Below are 23,631 nucleotides of genomic sequence, written 5' to 3'. Positions count from 1 at the left end.
CCCAGAACTAACTCTTGTGGGGAACAATTAACTTTCTTTCATTTTATGATCAAAGGCTGTGCTTATTTTAAACACATAACAGAAGCAGTATAAATATGATGTGGTTCTATCTTCAAGCACATATGAAGGGAGAATTCAAAGAATCCATTATTTTCCTAAAAAGGAAAATATAAAGGTTGACCAAAATAGTCTTTGCATGTAAAGCATAACACACTATCTAAATATTTTTTTAAAGTATACACAGACATGAAACCTTTCAATAACTGCATGATTTTATTCCTATCATCGACTGACTATCATTATAAAGTAAGATTCCATCCTCGAATACTGTGCGAACAAGGAGAAAGACGTCTTCAAAGAATGTCATATCCTGCAGTTTATTTGCTGGGGAGAAGGAAGCACATTAGTACTAGAGGCACAACAGGAATCTCTCTTTAATCTGTCCTTCATGCATTTCAATCACAGCTCATCGGGTGTTCAAGAAACTTGATGGAATTCATGCTATGTAGAGACATTTTTCTCAAAAAGCTTTTTTTTTTTGTATTGTTATTATCCATATTGTATTAGCTAGGTAAGATACTTATAAATATTTATGTATAACACAGTAGTAAAATGATATATTCAACTACAGTTTCATGAGAATGTATCAGTCATACTGAAAATTCTGATTATAGTATATTTAAAACTGAATGCTGTGCTGGATAAGAGATCTTAAATTTGAGACCTAGAAGGTCTGGAAGGAGGAGAGGATTTTGCTTTCCAATTAGGAACATAGAGTGATAAAACAGAAGGATCTCTTGATATTGTAGAAATGATTCTTTCTTATATTTCTCTGAAGAGATTTTAAAGAAAATCTCAAAAGAAAATCTCAGACCCCTGGAAAGCATAAGACTGAGAAAGACTCTCTGGTCCCATTCATTTCTCCACAAAATAAATGAGCATTGAGTGAATACATAAACCCAAATGGAACCCCTACTGTTTTCCAATTATGCTGTATACTAGCCATGAAAAGATTTGGAAGAAGTAATAATATAAGTCATATATGTAAACATTAAGATATTTACAGCAGTCAAAAAAAATACTGACTGCAAAAATGCTGCTTTATTTATTTTTCATCTCCATAATGTGACAAGTGTAACACATTTCATCACCTAATACCAATCCCTGCAGCTGCTTAATGAAACATAGCCACTGTCATTTATCATTCTTTTCTAATGGTTCTTAGTATTTCCAAACTTCTATCTTAAGAACTAAAATTAGTGTAGTCACATAGTCTATGATGAACTTACCAACTACTTAAAAAATATAAACAAAATACATTTCATAATAGTCACAAATTCTGTTATTTTATCCGGGATTATAAAATATTTGTTTATATTGAAGATATTTATACTACCTGAAGAACAACTTATTATAGTCATGATGCAGTTTATCGCTCACATTTTTTAAACTAATATGTTTTTGTGACACTTTCTGAGTTAAAACATGACCAAACCTTAATAGAAATGAACTTAAATTTCCAATTCCTATTTCAGTCACTTAGAAGTGCTAATTTATCAAAGCTGTATTCAACGAAATCTAAATTAAAAGTTAGCATTACTTAAAAGGTAAAGAAATCAGTGCAATTCTATCTCAATTCAGAGAAAAGTATGGTCTTTGTATATTCATTTCCATCTGCCAGCTTGAAAAAGATTTTTTTAAAAGATTCTTTTAAAATTTAAATTTAGTCTACATGAAGGCTCCGAAATGTCCTTTGACATAAGTATTGAAAGGTGAAAATTGGCCAGGCCGTGTAGAGAAAGCTGCTGACGATGGCAGTTGACTAGCTCTTACATTCTAAAGAAGGAAATAAGTTTTGTGTGGAAATGTTCCTCTCAGCATCTTCTTTAAGAGGTGCATCTCTCTGGCTTGGGTTGGTTTTCTGTATTGTTTACTATATTTATCCCATTAAATGTAATTAATCACTGGAGACAGAGTTTATAGCATAAGCTTCACCTCTTGAACAATTTACTTAAAAATGATAGGTAATTTTTTTTTTTTTTTGAGATCCTCAGTGATTAGAAACACACATTAAGGATGAAGATGGGAAAGGGGTATTATCTCAGTGATAAAAATAAAATGTATAATTAGTGCCTCAAGATGAGACATCGTTTTTTCAATAATCATTCAGCCAAGTCTAATCTTAGCCTGTTTGTAACATTCTGTACAACATCTGTATTATATGGTAATCTAAATTTGAACAGATGTCCTGAATGTTATGTCAATATTTGAATTGCTATTATGGCTATGACTCAATATTACTTTGTAAACATCCTTATTTCAAGTGGCTTGAATCACAGCACAGTAGTTAAATATGCAGACTCTGGAGTTTAACTGCCTGATTTTATAACTCAGCTCCAGTATTCACTGACTATACCTCTTTTGGAGACTTACTCAACATTCTTTGACATAATTAATCCATCTATGAAAAGAGGTAATAATTATCTCATAATATATTTGCAAGAATTAAATGTGTTAATACTCAGCTTTTTATGTGTCACATGGTGAACGTTTACTTACAACTGGTTGTTGTTATTTATGTATTGATTAGGTTTTTCTTCCTTATTTCTTTTTCGGATTCAGACAAGTCATTCATTGTACTAAAATGTAGAATATGTAAACAAGATTTCTAGTGGAGAATAGAGAAAAATGGTAAAGCAATTTGAGTCAAACATCTTTGCTTCTACTCAAAATAGTTCAGGCAAAAAAAAAAACTTATCTTTTCACTTATTTTACCTTTGCAAATGTCAGAACATCATAAAGGCATGTCTTTAAAATGAACTAATATCACTAACATCTAACCCAAAACATTTGTAAGTAGAGTATCAATAGTTTTATTTGATCTTTCATACGTTACTCACCACTGTGGTGATGTATTCTGTTTACATTGAAAGGAGAATCTAACATTTGAGCTGGAGAGGTTAGCTATGTGCCATAAATTATAATGAACTCTTTACATATAGTATAATTTAATCATTTCAAAAATGCATGAATTAAGTTTTGATATCACTATATTAAATAAGAACATTAAGGCATTGAAAGATAAATGACTCATTCACACTTACAACTGGTATATGTTGGAGTTAGGTTCTTAATCTACACACCTTGGCTTTTGGTAATAGAGAAGTCATTTAATAATATATGATTTTATTATATCATATAAACCTATAATATCATATATCATATATCATATAAACCTAATCCAAGGTTTACCTTTAGATGTTTATTAGAGTTTTACTGTAATGACTTCACAGCCCATCGTAATTTCCCTCAGGTCCCTGAATCCCATCCCCTTTCCCATTTCCACAATTTTCACTTTTCTTCCATTTCACACAGTTTAGAAATTCAAATCTTTTTGATGTTCTTTCTTTATTAACTTAGATTATTCAAGTAAAATACTTTTGCATATAACATACCACGTCATGCTAAAAATTAGACTTTGCTCATCTCTAAAGCACAAAAACTTTGTATTTTTTTAAATATTTCCAAATGACCCCATCACTGGATTATATTGCTGTGAGTTAAAAACTTCAGTGTTCATATGAATACCTGAAGAGCCTATTAAAACACAGATTGTTGGGCCATACACCTAGAGTTTCTGATTCATTAAGTATTGATTGGGGCTCTGAATTTGCATTTGGAGTACAATGTAAGACCACTGGTATAGACTAATATAGTACGTTTTTAAAATGCTATCAATAACTATGTTCTCATAAATGTTAAGTACCATCTTTATTATCAATAATATAAACATTGTTATTTTTAACCCTTGACAAAATCTAACTAGCAGAATAACTATATTATAGAGAGGTTGATAAACGTTTGATTCTAAGATTATTTTTTTTTCCTTCTCCATTTATTGGATATGTTTCTATATTTCATAGACTAGCAAGAAAACTTTCCAGTAGAGTAGGAGGCTATAATCCAATTTGTTAGTTACGATTGTCTCATGTCAATCATCAACACTTGGCAGGCTATAAAGTAGCACAGACTGTTAGTTAGCCAAACTATCATAAGCTGAAATTCCAGCTCTAGGATTTCTTAAATCTGTCCCCTGATTAAATTACTTAACCTCTATGTGCCACAGTCCCCTGATCTAAATATGAAGCAATAATAACATTTATCTCATTAGATAGTTTTAATATATATATATGATTTATATATATAATCACTTAGAAATATACACAATGAGAAATATATGTTTTCACTTTTACTTTGATGATGACATTATTCTTTATGTAATGTAAAATATTTTTCTTCAAGAAAACCATATTTCTGACAGCTTTATAATAGAAATATTTATGATAGAAAATCCTTCAAAAGTATAATTTAATGAAACAACAAATATGTTTTGCTACTTATGAGGAAAGCAATTTCTTATTCTTGAGAGCATTACATTCATTAAAAAATCTATTTGTAATTCTCTAATAAACACAGTACTTACAAAACAGAACTTACCTTTTGTTTTAAAATCCATTTTTTTCATAGTGTTCCATGTACTTTATAATTGGAATTTAATCATTAGAATGGATCAGTTGTTTGGCCAAGTATTTATTTCAATTTCTAATTTTGGAGACTTGTCATTTTCATGCAAGAATAGCTAATAGTGCCAGTGTGGTAAAAAATAGTGTTTTACCTGATTAAAACCAAATTAACATAAACAAACTATTTTAAGAAAATTAAGTTCTGTACTGAATATCATTAAACAGTTCCCAGAATGTTACCATGCCCAACTTATAATAATTTTATTATGTATATGGACATTTAAACAATTTGAGTGAAACATAATTCTTAGTGTGCATCTTCAATATACTTTTTATGACATGACCCTACTAAATAGATAATATGAAATCTTTTCTGAAAGAAGTAGAGCAACCAGTAAGCAGAGACCTCTCGGAAATTTTAAAGTATCCAACATAACTACACTAGACATGAAGAGTTAGTGGGTTGATGAAAGCAGAACTGCATAACATGTTTCTGTTTGGACTTAAAGGAATAGCGAGCTATTTAAAGGTTTAGAGCAGAAAAGACACCTGAAATATTAAATTGCAGATTACTTTAGCAGTAATTAGATTGAAGTCAGTAGGGTTAAAAAGCAAAGAGAGTTCAAAGTTAGGCAGATAGGAAATTAATGTCGAAATTAGATAAATGATAAAGGAGTACCGAGTTAACTTATCTACTAATAGTATGAATGGAGAATTATAACAGATATTAAGAAGGAAAGATGAAAGAAAGCCAGCTGAGATTGAGCATTTATCTCATCACCTCCTTAAGACTGTAGTAAAAGGAGAATAAAAGAATTCCTTGAAAAAGTTGGGTCACCAATGAAAGGAATTTTAAATAAATTTCTCAAGACACAGACAGCAATAAAGTTATTTCTAGAATAAACATGTATGATAAAATACCCAGGGGAAGCACCAAAATAAGAAGAAAAAAAAAAAAGCCTATAAATTTCAAATCAGTAACCAGAAAATAATGAAATAAAATTAAAACAAGTAAACAATTTATCAAAAAAAAAAAAATATACACACACACACACACACACACACACAAGAAGAAGACAATAGTGAGCACCAAGAAACATTATTGAAACAAGTCCAAAGATATCAATAATTATAATTATCTTAGCCCATTCAGGCTGCTATAAGAAAATACCATAGACTGGTATTATAAACAATAGACATTTATTTCTATTGGCTTATAAACAATAGACATTTATTTCTTATGGTTCTGGAAGGTGTAAAGTTCAAGATCATATTACCTGTGGAGTCAGTATTTGGTGAGGGCTTCTTGGTTTATAGACAGTTGTCTTTTCACTTTGTCCTCACACAGCAGAAGGGATTAGGGATCTCTGTGAATCTTCTTTTATAAGTGCACTAATCCAGTTAGAAAGGGCTCCACCCTCATGACCTAAGCATCTCCCAAAGGACCTATCTCCTAATACCATCACATCAGGCATTAGAATTTTAACATATGGATTTGGGGGGAACAAGAACATTCATATCATAGCAATTATGTATATAAACGAACAAGTCTTATCAATTAAAAAAAGAAGATGTGAGATTTCTAAAATACATTAAGATTAAAATAACATAATTTATATGATAACATTTTTATCATCTCTTCTCACTTTGCACCATACATCCTTCCTTAACATTTGTCCTCAAGCTATAGTCAAGTACTGAAACAACTTCATAAGGTATATTAAGATTAATTATCAATAACATAAGTTCAAACTTCTGTTTTAAGAACTAGAATTTGTGCTGACCAAGTACTGCAGGTGAGAAGTATACAGAGTTTCACCTCATACTGTACTTAGATTTAAATGCAAAGGATTTTCTTGTTTCTATTTTTCAAATTTCAAAAGTAGATGCTTCTTGGAGATATCTTGCCTCTGTTTTACAGTATAGACTCAAATAAAAGCAATACCCAGTATAGCACCTAAGCAAAGTCATTCAGTCTTGTGTATAGAAAAACTAAATATCCCTTGGACATCAACTCTACCTCAGTCTTCAAAAGAATATATAGGAACCTGAAATGAAAATCAAAACAAATTACTTATTAGATATTTCGTTCTGAAGTTTTCAATCTCAAAAACCTTGAAAATGTATCCCATATTTGAATACAACCATTAATATCGAAATTCTTATGTTCATATTTAAATAAAAATATGTCATTATTGTATTACTTCTCTTTTCTACCATCTCATAGAAGGAGATCTACAATAAAAATGTAATATGCTGATAAATTATTCATTTTCTCTATGAAATAATATTTTGGTTAAGATAAATCTTATTCAAGATTGAATTAAGTTAGCATTAAAATGGCGAGATATTACTTTTTCAAAACCATCAGCTATCTTCAAGATTAGCAATAATACACTGCCTCATAAAGTAATTTTAATCATAAAATGATTAAAGAAGTTAGAATTCAAACTTTCTTAATATATTTATATTGATATCACTCAAAATTAGTTTAATGTGATAATATGTTACTACTGTGAAGCTCCAAATGTGATAATTTGTGGATTCTTGTATGAAAACGAAAACTTTTGTTCTAAATATTGTAGTATTATTCAGAGTTTTGCCTCCACAATTATTTCAAAGTTAAAGCATAATTTTGTCAATAACAAAAAAAGGAAAGTTGAATAAATATAAACAAAATATAGTCTTAATTTCAGTGCTAGAAGATAGAAAGCTACACATTTTTAACTATGTACTCAAAAAAAATGAACTACGAGACAAAATTTGTTCCCTGATTAAAACACACACACACACACACATACACACACACACACACACATTTACTGATTTTATAGTTTTTGCTATGCATGTGTATGTTTTCGGAGAGAAGTTATATCTCAAAGAAGAGACTTGATCCCTGGCTAGAAGAGGGAGTCCCATATCATGAAGCTTGCTCTGTAGTGAATGGGAGGGTTCTTCCTACCCCTTATCTCAGAGGTTCTCAGCCTGACTGTGCCTGTCCACTTCTTTGGTGTTCCTTTCTGGATTTCAAATCGCTAACTCCTTTTACATCCAGAAAATTTAGTTATCACTTTAAAGATAATTAGATAAATTTGGGGAGAGTTACTAAGGTTATCAAGTAAAATTTAATAAAATTTTTGAAAACACTTGTACCAAAAAATTGTTCATTGTTTATTTAAAATTCTAATTGGACTGGTTGTTCTGAATTTTTATTTTTTAAATCTGTCAACTCTGGTAATAACCAACATGCTCATTTACTGCAAACCTTCAGTTATTTCTCTTTTTCTTCTTTTTAAAGTAGATATTGTGGTATTCTATAAATATTTAAATTTACATGTATATTTGTATACAAACACACATTTCACCTTTGGACAACTATAGAGTTAGGGGCATTGACTCCTTGTGCAGTTGAGCATTTGCTTATAACTTTCGTTTCCCTAAAAACTTAACCATACTAGTTGTCTGGTTGCCCCTCAGTATCTGCAGATGGTTTGTTCCAGGACACCCTACAGAAGCCTAAATCTGTGGACACTCAGGTCCCCTATATAAGATGGCATAGATATCAAAACATATAGTCAGCATCTGCAGATTCCTAACTGGAGTTGAAAAGCAGCACGGGTATTTATTGAAAAAAAAATCTGTGTATAAGTACCTCATGCAATTCAAACCCATGTTGTTCAAGGGTCAACTGTATATGTATATATAAGTTATCTTAAGATAAATTGAGATTACTAATCCTCTCTATGTAGAGGGTATAGACAGATACCTGGTTACTAAGTTTACCTCACTACTACAATAAAATTTAGATGATGTACATAGTGAAAGAATAGGAAAAATTGTAATAGTTTTACATTGATTTACTTGATGCCAATCATTGAAACTTTATAGATATAAAACTCAGTTCTAGGACTTGTAGATAATTAAAAAAAAAATCCAAGTGGTCCTCACCATCAGCGTACTAAAACAGAAAAAAATATATCTTTAAAAAAATTAAAGTTAAAATGGGGGTGGGGGAGAAAGAGAGAGAGAATAAATGTGATTCAGATAAAGCTCTATCAATAAAGGGAGAAACAAACATAACCATAAGCCCCAGCTAAGGCCTCTATATTTCCAAGATGGAAGGACTGACGACACTGCCTAGGTTGCCCCTGCCAGCTGGGCATCAAAAGTGAAGGAGACTTGGAAAGCAAGTCACCGAAAAAAGTTTTTATTAGAATTCATACTGAAAAAGCTTATTCAAAGTAAAATACTAAAACAATGCCCAGCACTAAATAATAAATGTAAGGTTACCATCAGCTGTACATAGCATGAAGGCACTTGGCCAGGATAATAAGTGGGGCTGAAAAACATCAGCACCACACTTTTCAAGCCAGGTACCCTAAGATGAGTTTGTATTCACCAAGAAATGCTTTCTTCTTTCCACAAAAACAATATTTGCTTGCAAAGTTTTGTTCCCAGAGTTTTGACCACTCAGGTGAGTGCCTTTCTTAATTCACAAGAAGGTACAGTAAAGTCTAAGAAAGAACCCTGTTAGATGTGCATAGTAATTGGAAAATTATTTTGAATCGAACTAATTCAAATATTGAGTCTTCAGGAAACAATAGATCTTGATATTTTTGTTTGCTGTATGGTCTTTAAAAAAAAAAAAATCCCTGTTTTTTTATTTTTTTATTTCATAATACCATAATAAGGAAGTGATATTATTTTCTCCATGAAAGAATTTTACAATGATTAAAATAATAACCACTTAAAGTAAATTGGTGCTATAAGTATAGGATATATGCTTTAGAAAGGTGAAGAGTTAATTCAGTAAGTTCTATCTTTTTAAACCTTATTTTGTTAGTAATAAAGAATGGGAAAATTAAAAGTTGTTCCATAAGTTTGCCATATACAATATATTTTCTTTTGACATTATTTGTTCAACTTGCTAAAGGTAAATTCAGACTCACTATGTATATTCACTTATATAACTTAAATGATATATGATTACTTGTATCTAAAAAAATCATAAGCACATTGGGCCTTTTTTCCTTCTAAGAAAATTATATATTTTGAATGTTAATTTTTTAAAAGTTAAATCATGATTCTCATGCAGATATAAAGTAAACATGTTAAATTTTAATGAACTCATTATTTATGAGGAAACTATGCAGATATTAAAATCAGTTCAAAATGTCAAACAGCCACACATTTATACGGAGTAAACAATTGTATAAGTAAACCTACAGACAGACATGAACCTGACTTTTTCCACGAAGTGAGGAGAGAAATCAGTTAATTCTCTTCCAGTCAGAATTCATTTGCAAGTCCATAGACAAGATTTATTTTTCATTAGTATCAGTTATCTGCAATTTACAGGATAGTAAAAATACTTCAAAGGCAATGAAAGGCTAAAGTCAGATAACCCAGAAATTCATGTTATAAATAATGAATAATTTCCACTACAGACACCTAATAATTTCTTTGCTTATTCCAGACTCTTTAACCGAACTATACTAGAAATCAATATGTGGCCTAAACAACACACAAATTACACAAAGTGATAATCTTTATTTAGAGATTATATAAGTTACTGTCATTTTAATTATGGAGCCAAGACGAAATAAATTTAATTGAAGAAAAATTCGAAATTCTATATCTGCTGTCTTTAGACATTTTACACATTTTTAATATTTTTTCTTGTGTAAACATATTCAAAACTCATATGATTTTAGATTGTAACAAAATTAACGAGAAAAGTCAAATTAATGAAAAAGCAACTTCTCATCATAGAAAGTTATCTTGAATTTGTCTTTGACAAAGCAACTCATAGGCTTTTTCTGAACATAAATGAGTACCATATCAAAGGACTATATCTCTACATGTACTGTTATTACTCATATTAATATAACCACAGATTTTGTTTTATGTAGATACACACATCCTGGCATATGATAAAAATCAAAATGTCAGCTGGATTTGACAGAAAACTTTGCATTTCAAAGTAAGGCAACATCTCTTTTTTTCTCATAATCGTCTATCTAATTTGCAGCAGTTAGTCAACACTTTTTCATTTTTACAAAACGGACTTTCAGCATGGAAAGTTGTGTGATAAAAGCATCTTTACTCCTTCCACTGAACTAATCAATGTTTTAGCAGTCTCTTTATAAAGAAATCTTAATACTCCTTAAAAATGTTCATTGTCATGATTTGACCATGATTATCTTAATTTCACTCTTTACAAATCCCCTCTTTTATCAATCATACCTTCAATTGTTATACACAGTCCAATGACTCACAAGTCCAATTCATCAAATCTTTCCTTCCTTCTAAATTATAGAATTTCTGAACTATTTCCTTTCCCTTCATTAAGGCCTCTACCAAAATATACCACAATTACCTCAAACTCAACTTATTTAAAATTAATTTATCATTTTCTCTATATTTATTTGCTCACTGTTTCATAAGCCCAATTCCTACCAATGGCATACACAGGCTACACTTAAGGTAGGTACTTTCTGGTATTAATTAGTCTATCTCCTCCTAGTCACATCACTTATATAGTTTGTCCTCTGCCTTTTCTATTTCCTAAATATATTTATTCCAGGTCATAATGAGCTATTGTTAAAACATTATGCATACTCATAAGAAAGTACATGGTTTAATAGATATTTGATACTTATCTTGTGTGACTATGTGTGAATTAAAATGTTGAATAGTGTCGTATTTTTAAGGTACTATATAATGCTAAGGAATTGAACAGTTAGCATTCATAATCTTCTAGAAAACAAAACAATGAACATTGCATATAGGTTATACACAATCAAATGTTCTTACTATATAGTATTTTCTCTATAAGTTACTCAAATTTTAGAGAACAGTAGGAGTCCATTTTGGAAATATTCCAGAAAGCTGTTATATAGTAGAGAATAGCAGATTCACATCTAGCTGAAGAAGTATCCACTCGACCATTTAACTATTTAACTGCTAGGACCAGGTCTTACTAGAGAACTCTGAGTAATCCTTTTCTACAGAGGAACACAGAATGGTAAAATCATTTATATTTATTTGGTTGGTTTGGGGATAGTGGGAAGGTAATTAATGCTAACATCCATGCTATGACCAATGAAAACACTAAATATCATATGACACTCATAGGACAATGTCTCCTGAAGGTCAACTGTGCTTAGAAGTAATGACAATTAACATATAGTTGTGAATGCCACAAGGATATAACTTTTTTTCAGGATACATCTATTCAGATAAATTATTTATACATGATCATTGGCTTGAGATAAGAAAATTTAATAATGTGAAATTGCCTACATACATAAAAGACACATAAGATTCCTTCTGAAATCTAACAAGTTATAAATTATTATATATATTAACCCATTTCAAGATTAAGGCTGTATGAAAGTATCTATCATAACAGCAGCAACACCATGAATGTTGCTGTTGTGATGTTTAGAATGTAGTAGTATTTGAATATTTATAGTTCATTGAAATTAGATTTATTTTGTAAAGAATATTTCTTGATGTTAAATTTGATGGGATAAAGAAATGGCCAGAGGTTGATGCCCAATCATGACTATTATCTCTTTGCTTGGCAAAAATGAATGAATAGTGTGTGTGTGTGTGTGTGTGTGTGTGTGTGTGTGTGTGACAGAAGTTCTATTTTTCACTATCACTTTTGTATTTTTCTGTGATAAACAAGGCAAAAAGTAGCTGAGATATTAGAAGGCAAGAAGCATATGAACTCCAGAAAAAAACACGCAATTATGCTTATTACTTTTAACACCAAATTAGTGTAAAGCCCAGGGCTCCTGAATAAACTTCAGGAAGAAATTAACTCATCCTTTACCTTCTATCATACATACATTTAGCATTAAATTTAATGCTTAAGAAAGAGTACTATATTCCTGTAAGGGTACTTTTCTGGGTTTTTTCCAGACCATGGCACTATGCTTAATGGCTGCTTAATCTATATTTCCCATGTAGCAGCATTACAGTATTTCTCTGTAATTGTTGTTTATCAAGTTTGCCTGGTAATTGTATCACTATTTGACTTACATTTTTTGAAATTGTATTGTTATGTATGTACATAATCAGGCAGACTTGGTGAGTCATTCATGTCATTATTATATAATGTCCCTAATAATTGTCAGGAAAATTAAAAATCTTACCAACCAAAACACCTCTTCATCTGAACAGAAAAGGCTTTAGTACTGAGTATGCATATTGGATTGGATGCATGCAGGGAGTCCTCAGCATATTAACGTTTTTAACAAAGTTTTACACAAAATTTTAGAATAACATGGAAGAAAGAACAGTTAAAGTTTCTTTATCTTCTCAAGAGACAAGTAGATGCACCTTCTGAGTTCTGTAGTAGAGTCATGAGTTTCTCAACCTTTTATGTAAAGTCAAATGCCAAGCTTATTATTGGGCTTACTATATGTTTAAGAATATGGTATAGTAATTGTATTTACTTCATAAGTTTATTATAAAGTTTGAATAAATTGTCTGTAAAACTTAGCACAGTGTCAGAACACAATCATTGCTGTGTAAATAATGGATCAAAATTATTATGTGCCTATGGCTTCACAGATATAAATAGTATGCTCTGAACATCAATACAAACACTAAAATTTTCAATGAAAACCATATTTTTGAGTGACCTGATAAAATTAATGGACAAGATTATTTAGTATTCAAGAGTACTAAGAGATCTTCTCTTAACAGAGTTACACAAGGCTGAGTTTCCACTATATTTGATGCAATAACAGACTTACTCTTTTGTACACTGGTTAATTTTTCACAATTTTTGTCAAATTATTTGAAAATCAAAGAAAGTCTTTTATATATTTTTACTCCTAGAATTAATATAAATTCAGGTAATATAAATCGAAATTCATAACCTCTATAAAACACCAGCTACCACAAAAAGAACTATAGGATCTATGTCATATAATATTTCAAGCACTATGCACTCACATTTTAAGAACACTCGTGGGATTATAAGAAGATGGACGGTCTTACATGTTATGTACAAAATATTTGTTGTTCGCCAGAAAAAAATTATTAGACAAAAATTTAATTCACGAACTTTTCAATAATATTAGCTTTCATATATTGTATAGGAGGTATGCCTTTTCACATGAAGCATATATTTTCTGGGTTCTTACTCTAAAGATAATAACTTAAAAATTGTTAAATTTATTAAGTATCAAAATAACACATTTAATTAGTTATGATAGTTAATACTCTAAGTTGTATTTACATCTGGTAAAATAAATTTATATTTTTTATTTAGGTTTTTGAGAATTCTAGATTATCAATTTCAACATTACATTGTATTCTATTTTATTTTGTTGTGTTTTCTATCAGCATTCTCTGTATTGTCACTTTATGTGACTGTGCTTGGGAGGATGATGAGCTAAGGTAATACTAGTAATAGCTAAGCTCTGTTACCTTTGAAGAATATAGTTAAAAAACAGGACAGAGTGCCTAACCTTGCCCTAAACATTTTAATTAATCTTGTGTCAGAGTTAAGAGAGCAAAATGACGTGGTAACTAGAGCACCTTTATTTAAATTTAAATACATAGTCACATTTGCCAAACTAAAAAATCAAGTCCTTTGTTACCACTGCTTATATAGATTTATAGGCAGTTGTCAATTCTGAGTATTCCATTTAATTGACCAAAATTATATCATAAGTAGCGAATATTTGGAGAATGGATGTTTAACTCATAATACTTTCTTTTATTTTCAGTAAGATTAATTCTCAAACTTAATAAGTAAGCATGTCAATTAAATTGTGTTTTTTAATCATTTTCCTTTAACTATTCAACAATACTTAAAGAGATATTAAATTAAGATAAATCAAATTTCATGTGTGGAGAGAATAGGAGAAGGATCAAGGAACCAATATCTCATAAAATATAGTCATTTATTAACTTAAAAATTTTCCTGTAAAACAGAAATGAGATACTACTATACCCTGATTAGAATGGTGAAAATTTACCATCTGAGCACATCTAATGCTGGTGAGGATATGGAGCAACAGGAACTCTCACACATTGCTGATAGGAAACTGAAATGGTACAGCCATTTTGGAAGACAGTTTGGCGGTTTCAGATGGTACAGCCATTTTGGAAGACAGTTTGGCAGTTTCAGACAAAACTAAACATAATCTTACTACCATTCAATAGTTACGCTCTTTGGTGTTTACCCAGAGAAGTTGAAAAGTGATATGTAAAAGTGTTTGCACTAAGAATTCCTAGAATTAGAATAATATCTGAAACAGGATAGATTTACATTAATTTTATGTATAACTGTAATATACTTTTTAATAAGAACATTTAAGTCATGTTTATGTAACACAAAACAATTTACAACCTTATCATTTTGACATTCAAATAGATATTTTAGTTAAAGACTTGTTTGTTTTAATTCTATTCAGACTACTTTTAACCAAGATAACTTTAATTCCTTTATACACAGTTTAACAACTTATAAATTAACATAAATATAGTAGTTTTCTCTGTTAATTTCATTCACATAAGCATACTAAAATTTTGACATATTCTTCATGCTATAAATACAAAACATTTTTTCTAAAAATATGTAAAAGTGTTCTATTAGCAATTATTGAAGTTTGAGGAAAAATAGTTTTAATCTACATTCTAGTAAATGCATAGAGTTGATACTAAAATAAAAACATTATTCTTTGAATTTTTAAGATTTCAGCTTATACTAGAATCAAAATAATCAAATTTTAACTATAAGTGTTCAAAATAGAAAAATGGTATTCTTATATACTTAGATTTGAATATTTTTGTGTTAAAAAATGGTACTTTTTATTGGTGGATGAGAGAGATGGATAACGTGAATTCGAAGAGATAAATTACAGCCTTTGGAAAACATGTAATACTAAGCATAATTGATATAATTTATAATTTTTAGCACTTATGTACTCAAAACTGATGGTTGTACTATCAGATACATAAAATGTAATTATCTTCAGTTACATAGTGACATGAAGAGGCACTTCTAGTTACACAGGTGGGGCCATTTGAATGTCAGAGATTCTGCATCCTTCTAGGCCTCACAGGGGCTGATAGATTTTAACTGTCATTATCAAATGACTCTGAGTCAAAAATCAGCACTGCACCAGCATCATTGTATTCATGGAAAGAAAGATGGTACAGATACTATGACATTGTGACCTCCTTTGTCTTGTTCTCAATGTCTAGAACAGGGACAGCAGAGAAAATTTCCTACTGGTCACCCAAAGCAGGAAGTGAATTCATGAAAGAATTCCATTCTTTTAGCAACACCAATCTAGCACCGCCTGCTGATTAAGTTTTAAAGAATCCTACCTAAGCGAGCAGTTAAACAAACAAAAATATCTTACCTTCCTGCCTGATGTTATTCTTAGATGAGGCCATGATTTCTAAATATCCTTTGATGTTTATTAACAAATATCTATTCTTCATTAATAATTCTGCTTCTTCTTCTTTCACTTTGAAACTTATTTAAAAAGTAGTAAACATTTAATATTTCTAAATCCTCACTTTGTTTACTCTATAACCCATTGTAATATGAATTCTGCTCCATTTACTCACTAAAATTTTTCTTTAAATCACCAATTACCTCCAATTTAAAAAATTCAATGGGTATGTTTTATTGTTTATCTTACTTTTATTCTGAAACATTTGACATTTTATCTTACCCTCTTTCTTGAAAAGTTCTTTTCTCTTTACCTTCCTCCTTTTTCGTATTTTTTTAAATAATTTTCCTGCTACTTCTCAGATACTACTCTTTTTTATTTTTTCTTTTCGAGGTCTACTTTCTCTACCTGCAATTTAAGCAGTGATATTGCCTGGAGTTTAGTATTATATTTGTCTTTCACTTTACAAATAATCCTTGGACAAATTTACTGAATCCATGTATAAGTTGATTTTAAAATTCAGTTCTGAAGATGAAAGAAGTAGAGAATAAAGGATAAGGGAGATATTGCTTGTGAGCAAAAATAATTCTGCTCCTTTCTAGCTCTGTAACTTTGAACAAGTTATTTAATCTATCTGTGCCTTGGTTCATCATCAGCACAGTGGTGATAATTATATTGTCCATCATTTCTGGATTGTTGTGAGGGTTAAGTGATTTAACACGTACAAAGTTCCTGGCACATAGAAAGCTTGCATTACATGTAATCTATTATTAATTACAGATGCAGCTATTTACTACTGAAAAAATCTGTAACATGGATTTTTTTATTAAATCTATAAATTCTATCATTTTATATCATTTTATGTTTATTGTACATTTCCATAGACTATGAATAACTTAACTGCAATTCTTTTATTTTTATTTTATTTGGATTGACATCAATACCACATTCTTGGACCTAGGAAATTTATAATTGGGAATAAAAATATTAATAGCATTCTGACAATCACATTTCTTGATTACATCAGAACTCTAGTGTAACAACCCAAACTGTATCCCTTTCCCCATTTTTTAAACGTAGTTAAAAGGTTTCCAGTGTTTGAATTCTATTTTCTTTTCTCTTTCTTTTTAAAATATATTGTTTAAATTTTAGATTACAGTTGATGTACAATATTATATTAGTTTCAGATGTATAACATAGTAATTAGAAGTGATCACCTCAATAAATCCAGTACCCATCTGACACTATACATAGTTATCACAATATTATTGACTATATTCCTTATGCTATATTTTATATACCCACGGCTGTTTTATAACTACTGATTTGTACTTCTTAATCTCTTTCCTTTCTTCACTCATCCCCCAACCTCCCCTAATTTGACAACCATCACGATGTTCTCTGTATCTATGATTTTGTTTCTATTTTGTTTGTTCGTTTGTTTTATTTTTTTAAATTCCACATATAAATGAAATTATATGGTATTTGTCTTTCTCTGCTTGATTTATTACATCTGCCTCTCACAACATTCCAATATCCTTGTTGCTAAGGGCCACAGGTCTGCTCCTTCAAACTCCACCCCTCCTCACTTCCCAGGTCAATCTAATAAAAGGAGCTATAGATTCAAGGTCAAATACAGAAATCCTAGGTAGAGCTATTGGAATGGCTTATTATCCTTTTTCCCACTTTTTTCATTACACGTTTCTCTGTCTTCCTGAAACACATCCACATCCACACACACACTTACATGCATGCATACACACATTCATAAACCTACACACACACACACAACACACACACACACATTTGAATGCTACTTTTGTGTAGCTTTCAGAGACACCAAATTTGCTACCTATCCCTCTAGATTTAATTACATCTTTTTTTCAGTGATTTTTTTTGCTATTATAAAAACATTCTTATTAATATTCTTTACTCAGAACACAACAATGCAAAATTGACTTAATTTGTAGCACAAAGTTTATTTTGTTATAAAATAAGAAGTTGTTGACAGAATTGCTCAACAATGAAATTGATCAACAACAGTAGTCATTTCACTGCCTTTGAAAAATAAGGTAAGCTCTCATCTCTCTAGCAGAGATTGTTTTCCATTTTGTCTTAAAAGAGAATGAGACTTCAAATATTGTTTTTCGACCCCATGCTTCTTAAACATATATTTAAAATTCTTTAGAAATCTTCTTTTAAAATGCTAGATTCTGTCAATTCCTAATTGTCAAAATTGACCATAAATATAAAGTTAGTTTTTTTCCTTAAAAATATGTTTTAAAAAATTCTTAGATAATACAATATCTACTCTTTCATTTATAAATTACATTATGCACTGTATTTTCTGTAATATACTTTATATCACATTTGTTATCACTAGTATGCATTTCATGTTAATGCATCATTTAAAGACACCATTATGGGACTACCGTGAGTAAAGTCCTTTGTAAAATAATTATGTGAAGATTTTAAAAAATTGTAGTTATTTTTGAAGACATTAAGCCAACTAATTATTTTAATTAACTGTGATATTTTCACTATTGTGATGGTTATTATATGAGAGATACAGAAAATCTTCCATGCACCTTTACTTCAGTAAGCTTATACTTTAGTTATGGAGATGAAATTTGGAAAGTTAAAACTTCAAGATACAAAATGCGAATATATATCACATTATACACTGAGTGCTCTGAAAGAAGAGATAAACGAATATCAGAAAAACAAGTAAAGACTGTTGAGAGGATATGAATACGAGCTTAGTGTCATTAGAAATAGAATTAAAAGAAAATTTAACTCCTCATGCACACAAATACACATACACAGGATCTTCTTCAAAACAATCCAAATATATAAACATACATCCAGTTAAAAATGTGCTGTAGTATTTTGGAGCCAGATATACATGCAATTAAGTGAAAAATTCAGCACAGTCTAACCCTTTGCCACTGGTAAGTCATTTTATCTCCCTGTGCCTCATGTTCAAAATCTGTGAAACTATCAATATAGGAATGTACAATGAAGATTAATACTGAAGATAGTATTTAAGCACTAGAGCCAATCGGAGCTATTATGTGTTTCTTTGTTCCTCATAGAACCAACGACTTTGATATAGAATAAACACAGTAAATATAGTTATTAGATTTGATAAAAATTAAAATTTTCTATCCTACTGTAGAAATAGCCCATTTTTTTTTTGCAAAATTTGTAAAGTATGCAAAGTAGAAACACAAAAATTATGTACAAAGTAATATATATAAGATATCAGCTTCTAAACATTGATAAAATAAATTATTTGTTTTTGAATATTGCTTGGAAAATAACTTAGTTCTTTTGTTACAGGAGATAACTGCAAGGCCACTGAATACAGCAAGATGAAAAGCATGCTTTTAGATTTACAAAATCAAAAATATATTACACAAGAAAATGAAAACCCTAACGGTGATGACATATCTCGCAAGAAGTTATTGGTGGATCAAATGTTTAAATATTTTGATGCCGACAGTAACGGACTTATAGATATTAATGAACTAACTCAGGTATGATTAATGATTAAATTAATGAATTTATTTCAATATGGCATATGCAATATATTTACATCTGTGTAAATTTTTTCAATATTAATGAAATATATATTTAATCTATATTATTTGAGAGTGAGGGCATAAATATTTTTAAGAGTAAAATTTGACTAATAGTAATGTTAATTTCAAGTAACTTTATATGATTTTTCAGTTTAAAAAGAGATTTATTTTTGAGAGGTTTCTGTACCTTAAATATCTAAAGGAATTACCAGTTATTTTACAGAATTTATAAGATATCTCCAGATATACTCTGGATATTTTGTAATGTTTAATTTTGTATCAGTCAGCAAAAGCTTATTTATCCAGTATTCAAGAGAACCATTGACCAGCAATTGAGCACAATTACACAATGTAAATAAATGATGTAAGATGGTGTTAAGTTAGTGACATATTCCAGTACTTTTTCAATAATCAAGGATCAATTATAATATATTTAATTTTGATTTAATATTAAGTCATATTATTAAATTTCTTGAAAATTGTCATCTAAATAATACATGTTATGAAAGAGTATATATTAATAAATGAAAAGTCCTTATGTGAACCATTTAGAAAAATAGAAATATTTTTATGCATGTGTCACTGAGACAAACTAGTTTGAAGGAAATTGTAATACCCAGATTAAAATATCTAAACTAGTTGTGAATAGTACTGGAAATATAAAATAAGAAACATAAGATTTCTCCAAAAATATAAACAGATTTCAAGAAGTAATAGAGAGGAAAAAGCCAATCTAAGGTGTCTAGAAAAATGGTGGTATCACTGAGGAATAAAGTTGACCTATTCCTAGAGTATATTTTGAGGTAGATTATGCAGCTGTGCTTAGCATTTAATACAATTTAAAAAAATCAATAGTCTACTTCCATAATATCATATCATTTATCTCTTATGGTTAATTTTGTGGCTTATTTTAAAAACCTGATATTATAGAATATTGGTCTTATCATGCAAGTATTTCTAACCTTTGAAATAGTGTAACTTAGTTTAGAGACTTCATATCAATGTGATCTTGTGAGCAAATTGACTGTAGTTCTTGTCATTCCAGTTAATTCAAATATATATTATTTTCATGATCATTTTTGATTCAGCCTACATTTATTGAGTAGTTACTAAGTCCCATGCACTGCGACTTAAGCAATTGAATTCTGAAATATTAGTGTAAAATTAGAAAACTTTCAATTAAGATATCTGTGTTGTCATGTATTCACGATTTATTTTTCAAGAATTAAACTCTTTAGAATTTTATATTTATAGTAACAATAAGAAATGACCAGTTAATCACATTAAAATGAATTTGTAATTAAGGCATGCCACCTTGATCTATATGTGCCCAACATATTTGAATAGAGTATGTTTTTGTTTTTGTTTTTACTTCTTATTTTATCTTTTCTGTATTTTTAAGTTTTAACATGTTTATACCATTAGGCATTAGTTGGATGCAAAACATGATCTGACCAAATCTAGTTATTATCGTAGTACCCACATCTACATCCAAATGAAAAACTGCTAATCATTAGAGAATGATAGTGGTAGCACTTTACTTATATATTGTCAAGTTTCTGCTATGTTCAAGTTTGCATTAGTTTTCTAGGGCAGCCATTAACAAAATATTGCAAACTGTGTGGCGAAAACAAACTCTCACTAGAAGTCTAAAATCAAGGTGTTGGCAGGGCCATACTCCCTCTGAAGCCTCTGGGGGAAGATCTTTTCTTGCTTCTTCCAGCTCCTGGTAGTGCCGGGCATTCCTTGGTATTCCTTGAATTGTAGATACATCACTCTAATCTCTGATTTCGTAGTCTCATAACTTTTTCTCTATATGTCTGACTTTTACATCAGCTTGCCTCCTCTTGAAATGACACCAGTCGTATTGGATAAGCATGTTCCCTATTCCAGTATGACCTCATTCTAAGTTATCTAATTACATCTTTAACAACTCTATTTCCAAAGAAGATGACATTTTGAGGTACTGGGGGTTAGGACTTTAAAATATTCTTTGGAAGAACATGATTCAACTCGTAATAAAGTTCATCTGCTACAAAGTTTAGTTTTGTTTTCTCAGTTACCTTTGATTTGAACTTGCTTTATGTCTGAAAAGTGCCCTTCCAATTTATCTTAAAGTTATGATGTGAGAGCAGAAATGTTTGAAGTTTCATTTATATCTTGTGCATCTATGAGGTACATCCATATTGTCCATTTTTCCCAGAGTGTAAGGATCTGGGAAGGTAATGTTTATTAACCCTTTTCTGCATATATCCCATACCACATAAGTCACTTTTTCCTTCAGCAGTATAAAGTAAAAATGTTAGTATCTAATCCATCAGCAATCAACTATGAGAAAACAGGTTATAACAAGTATCCTGGAAAAGACATAATAAATTTCTAGCTATTTATAGCATAATTATTGCTTTTGACCTGTGTATTTTAAGGTTATGACTGCTTTTTAAGAACCTATATGTATATGTTATAACCTATAATACCTATGATTTTATTCATAAACTTGGAAACATATAATATCATAATTTAATATAAAATTTAAACATAATTTAACTGAAAGTAAAGAGGGAAAAGGATCTTAATGGTATCTGTTAATAATTTACAAGCTAGTATTAGCAGAAAATGTAATATGTAACCTAAGATCCTTCCAATGACAAGTGAAAATTTAAAAAAAAATATGATTTGGCTGTAAGTTTTATAAATGTAACTGGCTGTACCCATTTTATTCTTACTCCACATTCTATTATGTAGAGTTTCGTTTGCAGACTTTCAAGTAAACTAGAACCTAGAGACCTGTTGAGCTGAGAGAAAAAAAAAAAAAGACAATAAAAAGCAGTAGATAAAGTAGGTAGGATATTTAGTATCACAGCTGACAACTTGTCATAGCAAGAAAATATTTGCTAAAATGAATCAACCAGTTATAAAAAGATCTTAGTAGATACACCTGTTCACCATTGCAACTTAATGGGACTGTCTATAACTGCACATTTAGTCTTTAGTGTAAGGCTAATTTTTGTCTATTGAAAATGTCCTATGATAAAATGTAAGTTTATCACAAAGTGAAATTTGAACTTTTAAAACAATTGTGTTTTACAAATTTGATAAAATTTGATGTTAGAACACTGGTAGACTTGTCGTTGACAAGTGAGGATCTGAAGAGTTAAAAAGGTAATAACTGAAGAAGGGAAATCAACAAAGATTAAGATGGAATATTCAGTTCAAAAGATCAAAAGAGAATGTTTCACAAAGCAACGTAATGAGTGGCCTTAAATTGATTAGGTCCTATGATATTTTTCAAAAATGATCTTTTTTTTATGGTCATGGACTAGTGATTAAGAGCTTTGTTATAAACCCTGGGTTCAAATCACTTCTCTACAACTTACTTTTGTAACCTGTGGCAAGTTACTTAAACTCTCAGTCTTATTTAGTATACCTTTCTATAATATATATTGGCAATGATAATAGTACCTAATACATAAATTTGTTGGGATATTTATATTATTTAGAATATGTAAGATAAGAAACATGACTAGCCCATAGAAAACACAATGGGCCATAATTACATTGTCAAATCTAAGATTCATGAGAATGTCGTGATGACAATAGAAATAAAGAAAGCACATATGCTAGAATTAGTGCATGAACAATTGGTCAATATTTCCATCATGCTCAGCCTTTGTATTTTTTAAATGCTTACAGTTAGATGGTAGATGAGAACAAATCAAATATCATGAGTTTGCAATCATTATAACCCCAAAATCTATACACACATATTATTAAAGGTATAAAAAGCTTTGATTTTTACAGTGAAAAATTGTCTTGCTAAAGAAAAGAAAGAGTTTTGGTTATTCCAAGAAATTAGAAAAAATAAATTGTAGCATGTTATTTATTTTGCTCATTTCATTTGAAGCACTCATCTAGTTATCTCATGAAGCTAATATGAGTGTTAAATCCTGCATTCTATCCTAGAGACAAATAAATATTATCATTCTGCAACTTGTAACATTGGCCATTTCTTCTCAGACTGTATAATGTCCATGGCTTTACAGATATAATATTAAATTGAAGTGAACTTAAAACAAATATGATATATTTTTT

The 23,631-nt window shown here is 29.9% G+C and overlaps 1 protein-coding gene across 3 annotated transcripts in view; it reads left to right on the top strand.

The window, feature by feature from the left end:
• Window positions 1-23,631, top strand: part of FSTL5 (follistatin like 5) — a 498,432-nt gene that overhangs the window by 224,345 nt on the left and 250,456 nt on the right. For all 3 annotated transcript variants that reach the window (XM_006917006.2, XM_006917005.2, XM_006917004.1), the window contains exon 4: window positions 19,298-19,494. In XM_006917006.2, the coding sequence (XP_006917068.1) occupies window positions 19,298-19,494 (197 nt within the window). The remainder of the gene's footprint in view (window positions 1-19,297; window positions 19,495-23,631) is intronic.

The sequence above is a fragment of the Pteropus alecto genome, unplaced genomic scaffold (genome assembly GCF_000325575.1).
Source record: "Pteropus alecto unplaced genomic scaffold, ASM32557v1 scaffold166, whole genome shotgun sequence".
NCBI lineage: Eukaryota > Metazoa > Chordata > Mammalia > Chiroptera > Pteropodidae > Pteropus > Pteropus alecto.
This window is presented reverse-complemented; position numbering and strand designations above follow the sequence as displayed.